We start from the raw sequence: 16,112 nt of genomic DNA on the forward strand, positions 1-16,112 counted from the left end.
TGTGTGTGTGTGTGTGTGTGTATCAAATCTAAGTGGAGTCCAATGCCATAAATTTGATCTGAGCATTAATTGTTTTTTGTCTAAAGTTGAATTAATGAAGGTTGAGTAGTTGTTGATCACACGGGTCCAGCTGACATTACCAAAAAGATCAAATTTTGAAATTTTCCCAACGGGTTTCTTTCTTTTGTGATTCAGGTTATTTTCAATTTGTTTACATCCAAAGTCATCAACTCAATATCTAAACGGTGTTTAAAGGATTGGCTGTTTTTTTCTGTAACCAATTTCTAAGTGCTCTACCCAAGTCTTTTTGAATGTATGTTAGGAGCATTGGATTCCACATGGAGCAGCGTATAGCCACGCTCAACAACTTGAGACTACAACCTGTTTTGTTTTAAGAACACGTCAAATTTGCAATTACAATTAGCCTGTGGTTATTAGAACAGCCTTTTCCAATATCTTTTAAGAAAAGGTTTTTAATGTTGATTGAAAACTTAAAGAAAAGCTTAATACCTAACGGAACTGATCTCCTTTTTGTTATCCAGTGTAGCTTGGGCAACTAGCTGAGAGGTGTATTCTTGACTTCTCAGTTCTGGTACATCAAATCGTAATGGCAACTATTCTCACTGAGAGTTAATACCAGATCTCTCATTAAAGCGAAGGTAAAACTCATGAACCCCAGATTGGAAAAAACCAGGTTTGATAATGTAGTACAGTAATGCACAAACGAATGAAAATTGACAATTTCTAAGGGTACAAATCAACTCTGAATGTTTTCCGATCGATTGATAGGTATGGATTATGAATTCCAGATGAAAACAATTGTATGTCCTATCACAATGCTTGTTGAAGCATTGTTCTACGATTAAATATCTCGAATAACCGGGATATTTCCTGACCAACAACGATGATTCATATCTGAAGTGTTTACAGAACATGCAGATCGGTGTTTCTATTTGATCTCATAACAACGGACAAAATCTGCCCCTAATGACCTAGTTTCAGGCTCATTTGATTCTCATTTGAATCAATTCAAAACCTGAAGGGGTCCAAAGGGTCCTAGCCAAGTTATCAAATATGAATAAGCCTTTGTCCATTTAAACCGATATGGATGAATAAGAAATGTATCTTCATGCCATGTTTCTTCCAACAACCTCGTATTTTTCAAACAGGTTTTCAATCCTTGATGTTGAAAACGCAGTTTAGCATCGTAAATTTCTTATGCTATAACAAATGCATTTTTTAATGGTTTCCTTCAAGTCTTACATCTCCGTTTCAGTGTTGTAAAACAAATCCGTGGCGAACACAAAAGAGACTATTATTCACCGACAAATTTCCAGTTTCCAGTTCCAGTTTGGCCTTACCAGATCTCCTATCTCCATTGCCTCCACTACGGCCAAGGTTTGACTTTGTTAAAGCTTTAAAGATGATAGTCACGAACTCGCAGGGGTGCTACAATTGTTTGTAGAGCCCGTGGGAGTTGGTCAAATGATTTGTGATATCTTTAAGTTAGATATTTTCAGATTTGGTAAAATTTTGAAACTAATGTTAAATGCTGTGTGTTGTTTCTTGGATAGCCTCTTTACCTTAGAGTAGAAATACTCGGATAAAGACACCACGCAAAGCAAACAGCCAAGCGGCCAGGTTTGTTTTAGAACACCGGAGAGACAGCGAGCGAACAGACTCTATGGGCGTAGGTTCCGAGTGTAGATGGTGCAGCCATCAATTGGCTTGACTAGATGTTACAGTTTGATTGTTCCCCATAATAGATGGCGGAGCGTCAAAACTCAGTTCAAGTAGAAACCACAACAAAGCCGAATGCTTCAAGCAAGGACTCCTCCAAGTAGTTCTTAAGTTCTTCTTGCTTCAAGTGAAGTGATATTTTAGAGCTGTGAAGATTATGTGGCTAGTTTTGCTATATTTTATCATTATTTTCTATGATTTTAAAGGACTTAAAGGCTTTAGTCTCCTTAAAGCCTTTTGAAATGATTAGCAAACGTGGATGAGCAATTATTGTTAAAGATCATTTACGACCATCCGGCAGAAAATGCCAGACATTTATGCAAAGAGTGGCAGAAAATCGCAAAACCTAGCAAGAAATAGATTGTTTCACACATTTAAAACCACTGTAGACGTTAGTTGCCATCTCGGATGCGATACGGCTGAAAAAGAAGCTGCCGTAGAGGTTGCACGATTTTAAGCTTCTTTGGGCGTGATTAGCCTTATTTTATACCCATCTATGGTTTGGGAATCTGAAGCAGGATTGACAATAGATACATAATTTCTATTGTCTACTTCCATTTCAGTGAGCTTCTTCTGTTTCAGTGAACTTCTTCTAACCAATGACATTGCAACATTAAGTCTTTGGGATGCAGGAGGCTCCTGAGTTGTCAATAGTGGCATCTTTGAAGATCATCTCAGGGTTTTAAAATAGCTTCCTTGCTTTGACTTCTTTTGGAGGCATATTGAAACTATGGTTTACTTGAAACTTTAATTTGATAGTTTATTGTTGGGAGGGTATAAAAGAACTGCTAAAAATTTGGTGGAGTCAATGACCATGAGAATTTCTTAAAATGCGCAGGACATTTCACATAAAAGCATGACTAGAACTGCACCATTGGGCAACATCTAACAATAATAGAACGTTTTATGAAGAAAATTAGCAGGCAAGAGGATCAGATTTTATCTTTGTTTTGTTTCTGTTTTCAAGATTGAATTGACAAGACTAGAAAATCTTTTTCAATAACACAATAAACAAGCGTATTTAGTAGTAGTGTGTTATCACATTTGAAAGTTTGGAACTCCAAAAAATGGAATCAATTGATGTAAAAAACTGTAAGAATGAGAATCCAGCCTAATTTGATCAATGAAGTCCAATTCTCTTCTTTCTTGGGCTCCTTCATTGTTCAATTTGCTGCCCGCAAATGTTCATAAGGAGTATGTAGGTGTTGTTTCAGTACAAGGATTTAAGTCAGACTTGGACAAGTTTTTGATGTAATTTCCACCCTATATTCACAGATTAGCCAGCTCTGCCAACGCTAATTTGTTGGTCAATCAAATAATTCATCAAAATAAAAGTTAAGTAAGTTTAATTGTGTGGTATGGAAGTCTGCAAAAAAAATAATAAATTGAGACTTTGAAATAACAACAATATAAGGGAATTGGCGTTATTGGCGTAGATGATTTATACTGGCTGCACTGTCCCAAATTTTTATTGACCATTACTTGTTAACCAATGCTAGTCCCAATTGTTCTTAAATTTGCAATGCATGTTCCTCCTACTGATGATTTATTGATTTTATATAGAAAAATCAGCAATTGACCATTTAAGCTGAGGTCTTCATGTATTTTGTCCTTCTTGGTTATTTCGTATGGCTCTCTTCATGAAGTCATATATTTTTGATGTATTGCATAAGTAGAGACAAAATGAGACTGATCACGCACGAAGAAGCTTAAAATCGTGCAACCTCTACGGCAGCTTCTTTTTCAGCTGTTGCGCATCCGAGATGGCAACTAACGTCTACATTTAAGCCACCATTTTCTTATTCTTGTTAAAGTCTTACATCTGATTGTAGGCTTGAGAAACCAAGAAGAGAATTTTGTTTTCATATACAAAACACTAATCAAGAACTATCAAGCCCTTTGATTTTTATTCATTGAACCCTTTACAATAGCCTACACTCCTTTCATCTTTTGATGCGTGACTGGGTGATCAAGGAACAAATAAATAAACAAATAAGTGCTGAAGTTTGATACAGTGTGAATTTGCCACAACAATTGACAATGACCAGGGATGACATTCGGCCAATCCTTTTTAGTCAAAGTCGTATTCAATCTTAATCAACCTGTGTGTCTGACGAATTCAAGTATGATTCCGATGTAAATGACTAGAGGAGCATTCGCTTTAGCCACTATTTAAAGCTTGCGGATAATACTTCTACTGCAATCAAATGAAAATACGTAATGCATGACATAATATTTGAGGAATTGCTTGAACTTCATTTCATTTCAGACTTGCTCACTTTTAAACTGTCCATAATATTGTTAGCAAACACCAAGCCATAATTATCCCTTAAAATTGACCAATGTTTTTTTTTATTTAGGTCTGGCCTTTCAGTACTGATAGTTATTTTTAACCACCTTCCAGTATTTTTGCCATTTTGTTTGGCCATTTCCTGCCATTTTTGCTATCGCAGGTTAGAGAATGGAAGAAATTCTTCCAAAAACTTTTTTACCATCTGTGCTCCCAAAGGATGTTTCAAGTGAATCATTATAAAACTGAAGCTGGGCCTAAATTATTCAGATGGTAGTGCGTTTCTTTTTCCCTGATTGGTTATTCTGGATATGGATACAACAAACAAATAAATCTGTTCTTCCCAATTTGGCTTCTTGGTAATCCAATTACAAATTCGTTTGATGCTTTTCAACGATGCAATTAAACGTTAGAATATTCTTTTCCATGAAATATACTCTGTTTTGTTCGTTAAAACCACTAGGAGCACAAAGCAGAGCTAAATTCAATAGATTTGCCATAGGAATCTTTGTCTCAAGGATCTATGGGTTTTAGTTCAAGTTAGAAAATCAGAAATTTGGCACAAGTGTTTGAGGAATCCATTCAAACTTTACGTTCAAGATGATCAGGCTTGTCCAAAATTGTGTGAAAAGCTTTGGCTGTATTATTTTCGTTCAAATCGATGTTTGAACATTGAGCTCAACTTGTCTTCATTCGGCTTTGTAGTTCGCTTTATCCTCGTTATCCGTTTCTTGTCATTTTGTCTCCGATATGAGTCAAATCGTCGACATGATTGGCTGCTCCTCATGTTGAGCGTATCTTGGCTATAATTCACTTAGTGGTGTAAATCGTGGGCTCACAAAACGCATATTGTTCTTGATCATTTTTGAAGTATTTTCTTTTTAACTTCACCGACGTAAGCCAATCCTAAATAGGTTGCTGCTATATTTCAAAACAAGTGTGATTCATGATTGGTGCAACAGTCAATGTGATGTAATTTTGCGTTTTAACACTTGGTTGTTACTGTTTGAAATGTTCCATATTGAATATTAAAAAACTTCTATATTTCAGTCGCCTTTGGATTTTATTTTATTTTTGTGTTGCTCCTTGAGCTTCCTTGATGAAATGTTTTAATCATCACGAGCCCTTTTAACTACAACATAGCGCTTTAGGCGTGGTCAAACCCCCCTTCAGACGTGTGGGACAAAGTCCAGTTCCAGGGTCTTCCAGTTTCGGTGCAAATCGACTTTTTCATTGGTCGGAGGAAGCGCCCTCTGCTTTGTCTAGGTGCGGGTAAACAAAAAAAAGAAGAGAGAAAATACGCTCTAATTTGCCAGACTTTGTTAAGAGATGATTACATGAACAATTTATCGCCCAAAGTACTGTGACACAATTAATAAGCCATCAACTCTTTTGGAAAATGTTTCAAATTCTCTAAGAGTAAAATTCCGCACAGTTATGACATGGAAGTAATCAATTTACAAGAGATTGTGTATTAGATGGTTATTAACGTTCCATCACTTTGGTAATCATCATTTCCATCAAATAGTACAAGGAAAAAGCCTTTTTCCACAACTTGGTTGCCAACAGGGGCATTGTGCACTTCTCGGTGGTCTGTCCATCTCAGATCCTGAAAGATGCGGGCAACCGTTGTCCGGTTTGATCTGGGAGATGCGGCAACCTGTGGGAGGAATCTCATAGGATTTAAGGAAAGCTGCCACCTGACCGCAGTTGTGGCCCGGGGTGAGGGGTATCATTGTCCGGGGGTCAACCACTTGGTTTGGTCCCATTGAGAACATGTCTGGATTTTAGGCATGTTTAAACTAGAGCTGTGCGTCGGATCCGGCTTTTCGGATCCGATCAGATTCAGTTTCGGATCGGATTGACCCACAATTTTCGGATTGGGATTGGGAAAAAAAAATCGGATTCGGTTTTGGTCGGAATGAACATTTCGTTCGGATTCGGATTCGAACTGAGGAATGGAAAGTCGGATTGGGTTCGGATCTGATCCAAGTCCAAAATTGCAAGATAAAATAAATGAATGTAAATTGGTTTTGAGAATGGTTTCTTTCACAACTCTCAAAATGTGAGATAAGTCAAAGAACATCAAAATTAAAATCTGTCATTGGACCTACTATCTTAAAAGTTATCACAATTGTGTGACAATCCTACGCAAATAACGACACCCAAAATATTAGAAACTGAAAAGGATCAAAGTATTTGGTGTCTATACAGTCAATATTAGGAAAAAGGAAATTAGAATACCTCAGCATATCGCGCCTGTAAATTAACAATTGTTGCACCATTTTGAAAACAGAAATATATTCAATAGTACTACAAATGAGGCATATGACACAAAGACAAGTAATGCTATTCTATTGGTGTTACAAAAAAGGATGATATTATTGCAACAGGAAAATTATATTTTGACTAAGGCAACTCCACTCAATCTCAACTTTAGGTGCCTTTTTTAGTTGGAAACATATGCCTTGAGCTTAATGAAATTGCTCAATTTGCAACCAATTTTCCAAGTTTTTCCTTTGTTCTTTCATCCTTTCTCCATTTGAAACCCTTTCTACTCATATTTGACTCAGCAACCATCACCTTAGATTGGGCTATCAATTCCCTGTTGATACAGTGCTTGACAAGATAATGCATCGGACACAATTGTTTAGTCTTTAGAAGCTTAAAAAGTCCTAATTTCGTCATTTCAGAAGGTTGGCAATAATCTCGCTAAGTACATCAAAAAGGATCGAGTAAATACATAACACAGAAAAAGCCGTCTTGGGGATTAACTGAAGAACTACAGAACAATCGAACTGGCGCTTTGGGACCGAAAATCATATACTCTTGTACCATAAAGGCTCTAGTTTATTAACTTACCTTTTCATGCCCTCTCGTTCGAAGAGAAGCTCAAACAAGCCCCTGATCTTCTCTTCAAACTAGTCGCACGGTACTGAAATTGCTATTAACCATGCTTCAATTATGCTCTCAAGCAAATTTGCATAAAAAATCAAACAAATGTATGCAAAAGTTTGCAAATAAATTCTCCAAAACATAGGCAAGAACACGTTTGAGGCCTTTCGTTTCAAGCAACGCATAGATGAAAAGGAATATTACATCATAATATCTTCAAGCACCGTAAGGTTTGATGGCTTTTATGATGTCAGATAATGAGGAAAAAAACACACAGAATGATTTGTGTTTAACTGTACAATGCGGTATTTTATCAAGATAAAGGTAGAAGACGTAAAAATCTGGACATGAAAAATGGTGACTTTCTCAGTGCGTGCAGCTTATTTTTAGAAACTTCAATAATAAAAAAAAACCATAAATAAGGGTAATTCTAATTAATGAAACTATTAAGCAGAGTATTATCTATTCTAAAGGGCCAGAGACCTTACTTTGCACCTGACCCTAGCCATCAACTTCTGCACGAGGTCAGAATCGACCTTCCTGACTGCTCTTAACCGTTTAATATTGCATTTGTCTTTAGATTTTATGGTCAAGTATGTTTTCTTCAATACTCCTTTCACAAATGACAAAGTTTCTTAGATTGGTCATATTTCTGTGTTACCGCCCCATGAACTAGCACCGATAGAGTTCAATCATATATTCAAAATCAAGGCTTTATCAGATAGTTCGGCAAATTTGGGTTTAACAGAAATGTATTTAGAGTGGGGCGTTGATGGCTTAATTCTCAAAATGGCGGAGTGACTCTCCAGCGAAACTCGTTTTGGTTATCAATCCACTCTCGCAACCTCGAAAAGACGCGCCGGATTTAAAACAGGACATCAGGCATCCATATTCTGGGTTCCATTTTTTGGCTGCAACATTGATTTCATTTTGTTCTTACTATTCCATTCTGCCTTAGCATAGTGACAACTTGCCAGTTGGGCCAAAACAATGCCCCTACAATAACTTTTCTTGATTGATGCGATCTGGTCAACTTGAGCTTTTTAGGACCTTTCTTTGACCTTTTGAACAAAAGATTAAGATTTCTAATTCTCATGGCCAGATCTCCGCTGGAAAATTAGTGGATTTGTTTTATAAATATCAAATAAATTTGGTATCATAATTTGGATTGAATGGATCATCATTTTTATTAAGTCCATGGTTTTCTCCATACTTCGGTTGTTCATGAAGCAGTTTTATACGCTTTATACAATCAATTTTGTCAAATCAACTTTTGTCGCAAGAAAGACTGGCATCCTTAGTTTCAAGGAATTTGTGCAGAATGAGACTTTGGCGATATTCTTCTGCAGCCTCCAGTATCTCAATTCTTGAAAAAACATTGTGGCTTGTCCATACACTTTCAGGCAATTGTGCTTACTTTTGAACACCTTGTGCCCATTTTTGTTCATTTTTGGACACTTGTGGTACTGATGTCAAGCAAGCACCAACAGCCAGCAACAGGGCAAGTAGTCCGGTGGTTAACTTGCCCAAGTAGGAACTTGCCCAAGTAGGAACTTGCCCAAGTAGGAACTTGCCCAAGTAGGAACTTGCCCAAGTAGGAACTTGCCCAAGTAGGAACTTGCCCCAACTTGGGTTTGTACACAGACAGTTGAGGGGAAAATGGTGTGGCCAAAGTTAAAAAAGAAATTTCATATCAGGGCAGATTAAATTAACTTTTGCAGTAATATTAGTAATGTGCACCAACAGTGACGCTGGAACGTGGCTTTAGTTTAATGCTCGGTTTGTTTCTGGCAATCTGACTTTAACTACGAACTAAAACTCCAAATTTTGTGATTTTGTGGTCACCCTGTCAGTTCAGCTCTCATCATTCACGTTAAACGTTATTCTCCACCGAATTGTTGGCGGTGCTACTTTTTTAATCTTAACCTAACCTTATCAAACCTAACCTAACCTTACCTGACCCAACCTAACCTAATCTAATACGATATTAATAACCCTTTAAGTCTGTATCTAAGCCTTTTAATGTTTTGTCACAAAATTACAAAAATGAGCACTGCCAACAAATCGGTGGAGAATAACGTTTATCCATCCTTCACTACTACACTCATCAACAGGACTGGAACGACTCTTGGGGGTTGACCGGGTTGACCTTTGAGCCTTGATCGGCAGAGTTCTTGTCCCATCATCCGTTTATGACGTAAGTATCTTTATCACGCGGTTGACACGGCGTCCAGTGAGTCGCCCTGCTTCGGACCGCCAGAGCCTTTATCCGCGGACGGCAGGCTGGGATCACCCGATCACCCGATCACCGTGGCCAGCCCTGAAAGTCCGTCGACACCCCTTGGGCCGCCTGCCTGCCTGCCTGCCTGCCTGCTTTTTTCGTCGTGGTCATGTGGCCGACTCGGTCTGACCGGTCTGACCGGTCTGACCGGTCTGAGCCCTCCTCGGAAGCGGAACCCGAGCCCGATCTGCTGGGTCTGGGCCATAGCAGTGGTAGAAGTAGTCCCGGGATTGAGGCCCCTGACAGCTCCGAGCATCACGAGCATCACGGGCATCACGGGCCGGCCGCTGCCTATCTGTCCTTGCGGATCGTGACCTTGGACCACTATATGGCTGATCCCATTCCGGGCTTGGACCCGATTTTCGCCTCGGATCGACACTACACGGTCCGGAAAGTGCCCGTTCTGCGGGCTTTTGGCCCCACACCCGCCGGTCAGAAGGCGTGTCTCCATTTGCACGGGGTGTTTCCCTACCTGTACGTGCCCCTCCCGGCGGCTCAGACGGCCACATCCTCGCAATCGAGTGGTTATGCCTATCGCTTGGCCCACAGTCTGGACCACGCCCTCAATTTGAGTATGGGCTTGACGGCGTCCCAGCAGCAGCACATCTACAAAGTGCAACAAGTCTCGGGCGTGCCTTTCTACGGCTATCACCCGCGCGCCCACACCTTCTTGAAGCTCTTTTTTTACCATCCGGGGCTGATCAAACGGGCCGGCGATTTGCTGCAAAATGGCGCGGTCATGGGCCTCAAGATCCAACCCCATGAAAGCCACGTGCCTTACACGTTGCAGTTCATGATGGACTACAATCTCCAGGGGATGAACTTCATTCATTTGGCCCATGCTAAGTTTCGCCGCTCCGCCTCATCCGGTGGTGTCCTTTCATCGGAACCACCCCTCACCTGTGCCGCCCCACACGCCTGGACCCCGGCCTCGCAACGCCATTTTCGGATGGATGATCTGCCGCCGGAGCTCCTTTTGCCCGGAGAGGTGATCCGGATGTCCACCTCCGAGTTGGAACTCGATGGGGTAGCGGCCGATATCTTGAATAGCAATGAGGCCGTTGACCACCGCGCTCAGAGCCTGAATCCGGGTTTGGCGGCTATTTGGGCGGACGAGCGGCTCCGACGACAATGTCTGGATCTGCCCGAAGACCTCACACCCCCTTCCTCCCCGCCCCGCGAAATTGGCCCGTTCCCCGTCACGGATTCGCAGGCCTTCTGGCAAGACCGCTTCCGCGCGCAGATTGCCCAAGCCAAATTAGCGCATCCCGAGGCTTGGACCGACACGAACGCGTCGTCGGATCCGGATGCTACTTGCAATTTCCAGCCCTCGGGCTCACCCGGACCGACCGGAAAGACTCAGGTGTATGCCCAAGAAACACCCGATGATCTCCAATTACCTTCGGCTACCTTTGTGGATGACCATGTGCCATCGTTAAGTCGCAGTATGGTGGAAAGGATCCGACATCCGTCCAATGTTTCGGATGACCTCTTTGAAGGCGATCGCTTGGATATGAATGATACCATCGTGGATGAGGAGGTGGTTCGTAGTCAGTCCCAACCGCACACTACATTCGACCAGGATGAGCAAGATCTGGTAGATTTACTCAATGATCTGGGCCGACGGAAAGAGGCAGCTCCAGATTTGTCCGAGGCTGAGGCCAAAGAATCCCTAGAGATGAGTCAGATCTTGTGTTGGGGTGATGACGATGAGCAAGATGATGCCATCCTAGCTAACATTAGTACCCAACCCGCTGCAACCAAGGCTAATCCATCGCCTAGAAGCCCTTCTGATCTTTGGGATCAGAAAGAAGACTCATTCTGGGACAACTTGGACATCGACCAATACCTCAAGCCATCCCAATAAACCTAGTTGTGATAACTACGAAAAGAATTGCTCTCCCATCAGTATTAACACTTCGATTTATGTTCTTGTTACAGAGTCATGTTGAGTTGCTGTCTTTGCGACATGTTATGCTACGGAATCGCCCTGATTCTCGGATCAAGGTTGATCATCAGTCTCGGTTTGTACCTCTTCAAGTTGGCTATGGGCAAACCCTTGGACGTGTCCAAACTGGGAGAATGGGCCTTGGTCACCGGTTCCACTGATGGGATCGGCAAGGCCTATGCTATGGCCTTGGCCAAGAAGGGACTGAACATTATCCTTGTCAGCCGAACTCCGTTCAAGCTCCAGAATGTGGCAGCCGAGATCGAATCCAAATACAAGGTCAAAACCAAGATCATCGATATCGATTTCACCGCCAAAGACCAGGACTACATCCCCAGACTTCAAACTGAGATCAAGGACTTAGAAATCGGCATCCTTGTCAACAACGTTGGCCTCAGCTACGACCACCCCGAGGAGTTCCTGAAGATTGAGAACGGCGAGCAGAAAGTGCGCGATCTGGTCAATGTGAATATCACCTCGATGAATGCCATGACCCGATTGGTTTTGCCCCAAATGAAGCAACGTCAGAAAGGAGCCGTGGTCAACCTAAGCAGTATGTCCGCCCTGATTCCAGCTCCGCTTTTGTCCGTGTATGCCGGAGTCAAGGCCTATGTGGATACCTTCACCAAAGGCTTGGCCTTGGAATATGGCAAGTACGGCATTACGATCCAATGTGTGTTGCCGGGCTACGTGGTGAGCAATATGAGTGGATTGAAGAAGCCGTCGTTTATTGCGCCTACGCCAGATGTGTTTGTCAAATCGGCTTTGGGTCGCTTGGGCGTGTTCTCGCGAACCACCGGCTATATCGTCCATGATTTGATGGTCGGAGTCATTTGGCTTCTGCCCGATTTCGTGGCCGACTCCATGATTTTTGGCCAAATCGACGCCGTGCGCAAACGCGCTTTGAGGAAGAAGGAGAAGAGTCAGTGAGAAGTGAGTCAGTCACTGGAGGCATAGTCGTGATGACAGTGGAAAGAAATCAACTTTTATCTTGAGTTTTGAACCCATTTTGTTTTCTCCAATAAAACGAGTCAAATCAATTTGAACAATGCAATTTGCGTGGGCGGATTGTTTGGCCAAATAATACAGGGGGCTTAGACGTGCGCTAGTATTTTGATGATGGTCACTTTACGCGTTGGTATGGTAATTTCATTTTTTGAAGGAAATTGAAAATTCAATAAAAAAAAAGAAGTCGACTTGAACAAACTAGATATGCATTTTGAAAACGATCAGATTTAATAAAAATATAATTCGCGGAATTCCCAGGTATATGAATTAGGAGTCAGCTATTTCAATAAAATAGACATCTATGGATAAGGTTCGACGTAAGAGCCACTCTAGCTCTGTAATGGATTGATTCGACTAGCTAAATTACTTCTATAAAATAATTAAATGAAAAACAAAACTTGGCCATGATCATTGTGCCCTTTTGTTTTATTCAAAAATATGAATCTTTTAACAAAATCTACATCTTCTGAGCTTGCCCTTGGACAGCAAGAAACCATTATCGGGGACACATGGCGTGTCGTCCACCATCCACAGGCAATGAGATTCCCGTGGAGAAGGACGCATTGGACGAGGCCAAGAAAGCCACCGCCTGAGCCACTTCTTCCGGCTCACCAGCTCGACCCATGGCATGGGTCTCTTTGCTTCTTTCCAAGAACTATCAAACACGAGCAATCGGATTAACAGATGGCGTCAAACCTGTTTGTAAAAGTCAGTTGTTACCTTGGCGTAAGCCTCATCCGAGAGACCACCACGTTTCTGAAGCTCGGTGATTGTCACACCAGGACTGCAAATGGTAACAGAAAAATCAAATTGGGCATCGCAAAAATGATGGCATTAGGACGTGTTTATTTTGTAGACATCTTACTTGACGCAATTCACTCGCACTTGTTTGGGAGCAAGTTCTAAAGCCACGCATCGAGTGAGTTGGTCGACGGCTGCCTTAGAGATGTTGTAGGCCAAAACACCGGGGAAAGAACGCATGCCGTTGACACTAGACACATTTACAATGTTGCCTTGGGTCTTGATCAAATGGGGCGTGGCCAGCATGGTCAACTGATACATGGCTCGCACATTCACATTCATCACTCGATCGTATTGATCCATGGACGTGTTTTCAATGCTGCCCATTTCGATCACGCCAGCGTTATTGACGAGGATGTCCAGACGTCCGAAATGCTTGATCGTTTCATCCATGATCTTTTGAGTGTCCGACTCTTGACTCAAGTCGGCTGAGGATAATGCGTCAATTTAAACCAATGAATAATGATTTTCAATTGAAAATAAGCTGATTTACCTTGAATGAGCAGAGGCTTCTTTTGCTCCTCATTCACTTGGAGTTGGGCAGAAGTTCGTTCAAGATTGAGCGCATTGCGACCGGTCAAGGCCAGGCTAGCGCCGAGTTTGGAAAAGAGAATGGCGGTGGCAGCTCCAATTCCGGAACTAGCGCCTTCAAACAAGAGACACTGGTCACTAAGTTTGTAATTAGGGGGTGATTACTGTTAAGTAGTGAACTCTTACCAGTAATTATGGCCACTTTACCGGACAAATTCACCAAGGACATAACGGGCTGGAATGGTTAGATATTCACAATTATTTGTTCGCACGTTTTGGTTCATTGGGAACATTTTAATCAACGACGACAACAGCAGGTACATATCAGATCATAATCAGGGGTAATCTTTTCTTTTATTCTGATGAGGTCTTCTATTGCGTTGGATGGGGTAGAACCCAGGTAGCCTTATGATTTTCGCCTTTGATGAGGAAATAATGCTGAATCGGGCTTCGGCACATGGGACAAAGGTTTCGGATCATGCCGAAGCATCGTTGACAAACGCAGGCATGCTTGCACGGCAAATTCACGCGAGATATCGGAAAATCTTGGCAGACCACGCACAGATTGTAATTTCTTTCGTCTTGAAAAGAGTCCGAGTAAAAGATTCTGTCCAAATGCACAAGGGGTCCCGCACCTCGCTTAACATAGGAAGCCAAGATCTGGGTGGGCAGTGTGCACACTTCATCTTGTATATGGATAACATGAAAGGTAGCCACTACCGCCTTCGCTCCATCCAAACCGGTTAAGCTGACCAGCACAATGGGATATTTATTACGCGGGGAGCTCCGGCCTAAGTCCATCCAGTGGCCACTGCTTGGTCGCGGCAAAATGAGCTCCCGCGTCTCACCCTCGCTCAAGCTGACCGACAAGTGCTCTGACACATCTAGACAGCCGTCCTGCCCAAAGGGGCGCCCATTGAGAAAGGCGTCTTTGAGCCAGGGCCAAGGTCCAGCCATGACGTGATGACACAAGGCAATGTCTACGCCATAAAAGACGCGCATTTGTAGCTGAGCGCCGCTCTTACTGCTCAAGCTGACCGGCACGTGCTTTAGACTGATTTCCGACGGCGCACATTCTTTCAGCTGAAGGTAACAAGGCAGGGGAGTGGCCTGCATACGCAAACGTCCTGGCCGACGTGAATTAGGGCCTATAAGGGGCTGCAGCCCCACTTGCATGCCCACCTGATTGACTATGTTAACGAGGCCAATCTGCTTGATCATCACCACGTATATAAACAGGCACATCAGAGAGCATCCAATAAAAAAGGGCATGCCGGCTGACACGTACAGCTTGGCTCCTTCTAAATCAAACAGTCTACTCAAATAGCTCTCCCAATCCATGGCAAACAAGATTTTGGGTGTTTATATTGGAACAATTTCACCTGAGGTCCAATTGACCCCTACCTTGTAGTTGTTGAAGAGGAGATAGCACAACGTCGACTGTTGAGTGTATAACAATCTGCACAGCTGTCCTCTTGTCAAAGAAAGAACAGGTTCAGGGTAACCAGATGGCCAATTCGAGAAAACCCATGTGTCTGGGGCTTAGAGGGAGTTAAATGAGCTGATGGTGTTAATGAAAAACTTTCCGCTGTATCGCGGCTAATTGCGAGCAAAAGCTGATGGGCTTTTTACGTTTTCAGGTAGGTGATCAAGACAAATATTGTGGTTATGCCCCAAAAGCCGCCTCTAGAGCCCAATTACTTGGGGGTACATTGCTTTACCCATTATTGATGAATCGAGTCAAGCTTTTGATGCCAGTGAAGCCAAGCACTGGATTAAAAAGTGGTGACGTCTGATTCAAGCAACACTAGCATTTTTTTATTATCTTAGCACAATCCAGAAAATTAACATTACAAGAGCTAGAAATGAGGACTTATAAACTTAAATCAAAAATCAAACTAAGTGAATAAATATCCTTTTTTTTGGTGACTAACATATCATCGCAGATGTCTTTAACAAAAACACATGTGATTATGAAAAGTTAGGCTCTGAAGCCAAATGCCAAATCATTTCCTATAATATTGTACTACTGTATATGTTCCATGGTTATGTTTTGCATTTTATATCATTATTTTACAATGCAACTGATGAGATTTTTTTGAAATTAGGCAAATGAAAATATTTAAATTAAGAGAAACATTTTTTCTTGGTTTGGTTACTCACAAGCTTATCTAAGTACTTTAATGAATGTAATTCCCAGCACTATCGAAATGAAAGCTCGTTTTTTGTCTGTTTTGCAGCTTTTTAATTCTTAAATGAAAGTTGGTCTTCAAACGAATTTGTGTTGTCAGACCAAGCTAATCCTTGAATGTAGGGTTGATCTGGAATCTGAAATTAGAAAAGGTTTGCCACTTTCATTTGGATATGCTTATCACACTTTCAAAGCAAAAATCTTACTTAATCTCTTACTGATTAGACTTTTGCTTTTCTAACAAGAAGCATTATTGCAATGCATGGAATTCAAGCAGATGTTAGATGGTGCTCAAGTCAGATGACGCCACTTGTTAGTCCAGAATTTGCTTCAGCTGTGGAATCTGCCTTCAAAAACTTGGCTCGATCCGTCAATACCACTGATGGGAATAAAGAAGGAAAACCAAATTTCAAATAGATTCAAACAA

General features: G+C 41.8%; 4 protein-coding genes across 4 annotated transcripts; 2 read left to right on the forward strand and 2 right to left on the reverse strand.

Annotated features, from left to right (window-relative positions):
* The first annotated feature begins 8,966 nt into the window (after positions 1 to 8,966).
* On the forward strand, positions 8,967 to 12,208 carry LOC131880860 (very-long-chain 3-oxoacyl-CoA reductase-like). Its single transcript, XM_059227580.1, has 2 exons — positions 8,967 to 9,122; positions 11,148 to 12,208. The coding sequence occupies exons 1-2, from the start codon at positions 9,118 to 9,120 to the stop codon at positions 12,082 to 12,084; spliced, it is 942 nt and encodes a 313-aa protein (XP_059083563.1). The 5' UTR covers positions 8,967 to 9,117; the 3' UTR covers positions 12,085 to 12,208.
* On the forward strand, positions 9,129 to 11,146 carry LOC131880854 (DNA polymerase zeta catalytic subunit-like). Its single transcript, XM_059227568.1, has one exon. It carries the CDS (start codon positions 9,316 to 9,318, stop codon positions 11,071 to 11,073), a length of 1,758 nt encoding a protein of 585 aa, XP_059083551.1. The 5' UTR covers positions 9,129 to 9,315; the 3' UTR covers positions 11,074 to 11,146.
* Positions 12,209 to 12,569: 361 nt separating the features above from the next.
* LOC131880862 (3-oxoacyl-[acyl-carrier-protein] reductase FabG-like) lies at positions 12,570 to 14,988 on the reverse strand. Its single transcript, XM_059227582.1, has 6 exons — positions 14,899 to 14,988; positions 13,681 to 13,729; positions 13,457 to 13,609; positions 13,028 to 13,391; positions 12,883 to 12,946; positions 12,570 to 12,817 (listed from the first exon to the last, which is right to left on the reverse strand). The coding sequence occupies exons 2-6, from the start codon at positions 13,721 to 13,723 to the stop codon at positions 12,659 to 12,661; spliced, it is 783 nt and encodes a 260-aa protein (XP_059083565.1). The 5' UTR covers positions 13,724 to 13,729; positions 14,899 to 14,988; the 3' UTR covers positions 12,570 to 12,658.
* Positions 13,730 to 14,892, reverse strand: LOC131880859 (uncharacterized). Its single transcript, XM_059227579.1, has one exon. The coding sequence runs from the start codon at positions 14,833 to 14,835 to the stop codon at positions 13,867 to 13,869; it is 969 nt and encodes a 322-aa protein (XP_059083562.1). The 5' UTR covers positions 14,836 to 14,892; the 3' UTR covers positions 13,730 to 13,866.
* Positions 14,989 to 16,112: the final 1,124 nt, after the last annotated feature.

The sequence above is a fragment of the Tigriopus californicus genome, chromosome 5 (genome assembly GCF_007210705.1).
Source record: "Tigriopus californicus strain San Diego chromosome 5, Tcal_SD_v2.1, whole genome shotgun sequence".
Classification (NCBI taxonomy): Eukaryota; Metazoa; Arthropoda; class Copepoda; order Harpacticoida; family Harpacticidae; genus Tigriopus; species Tigriopus californicus.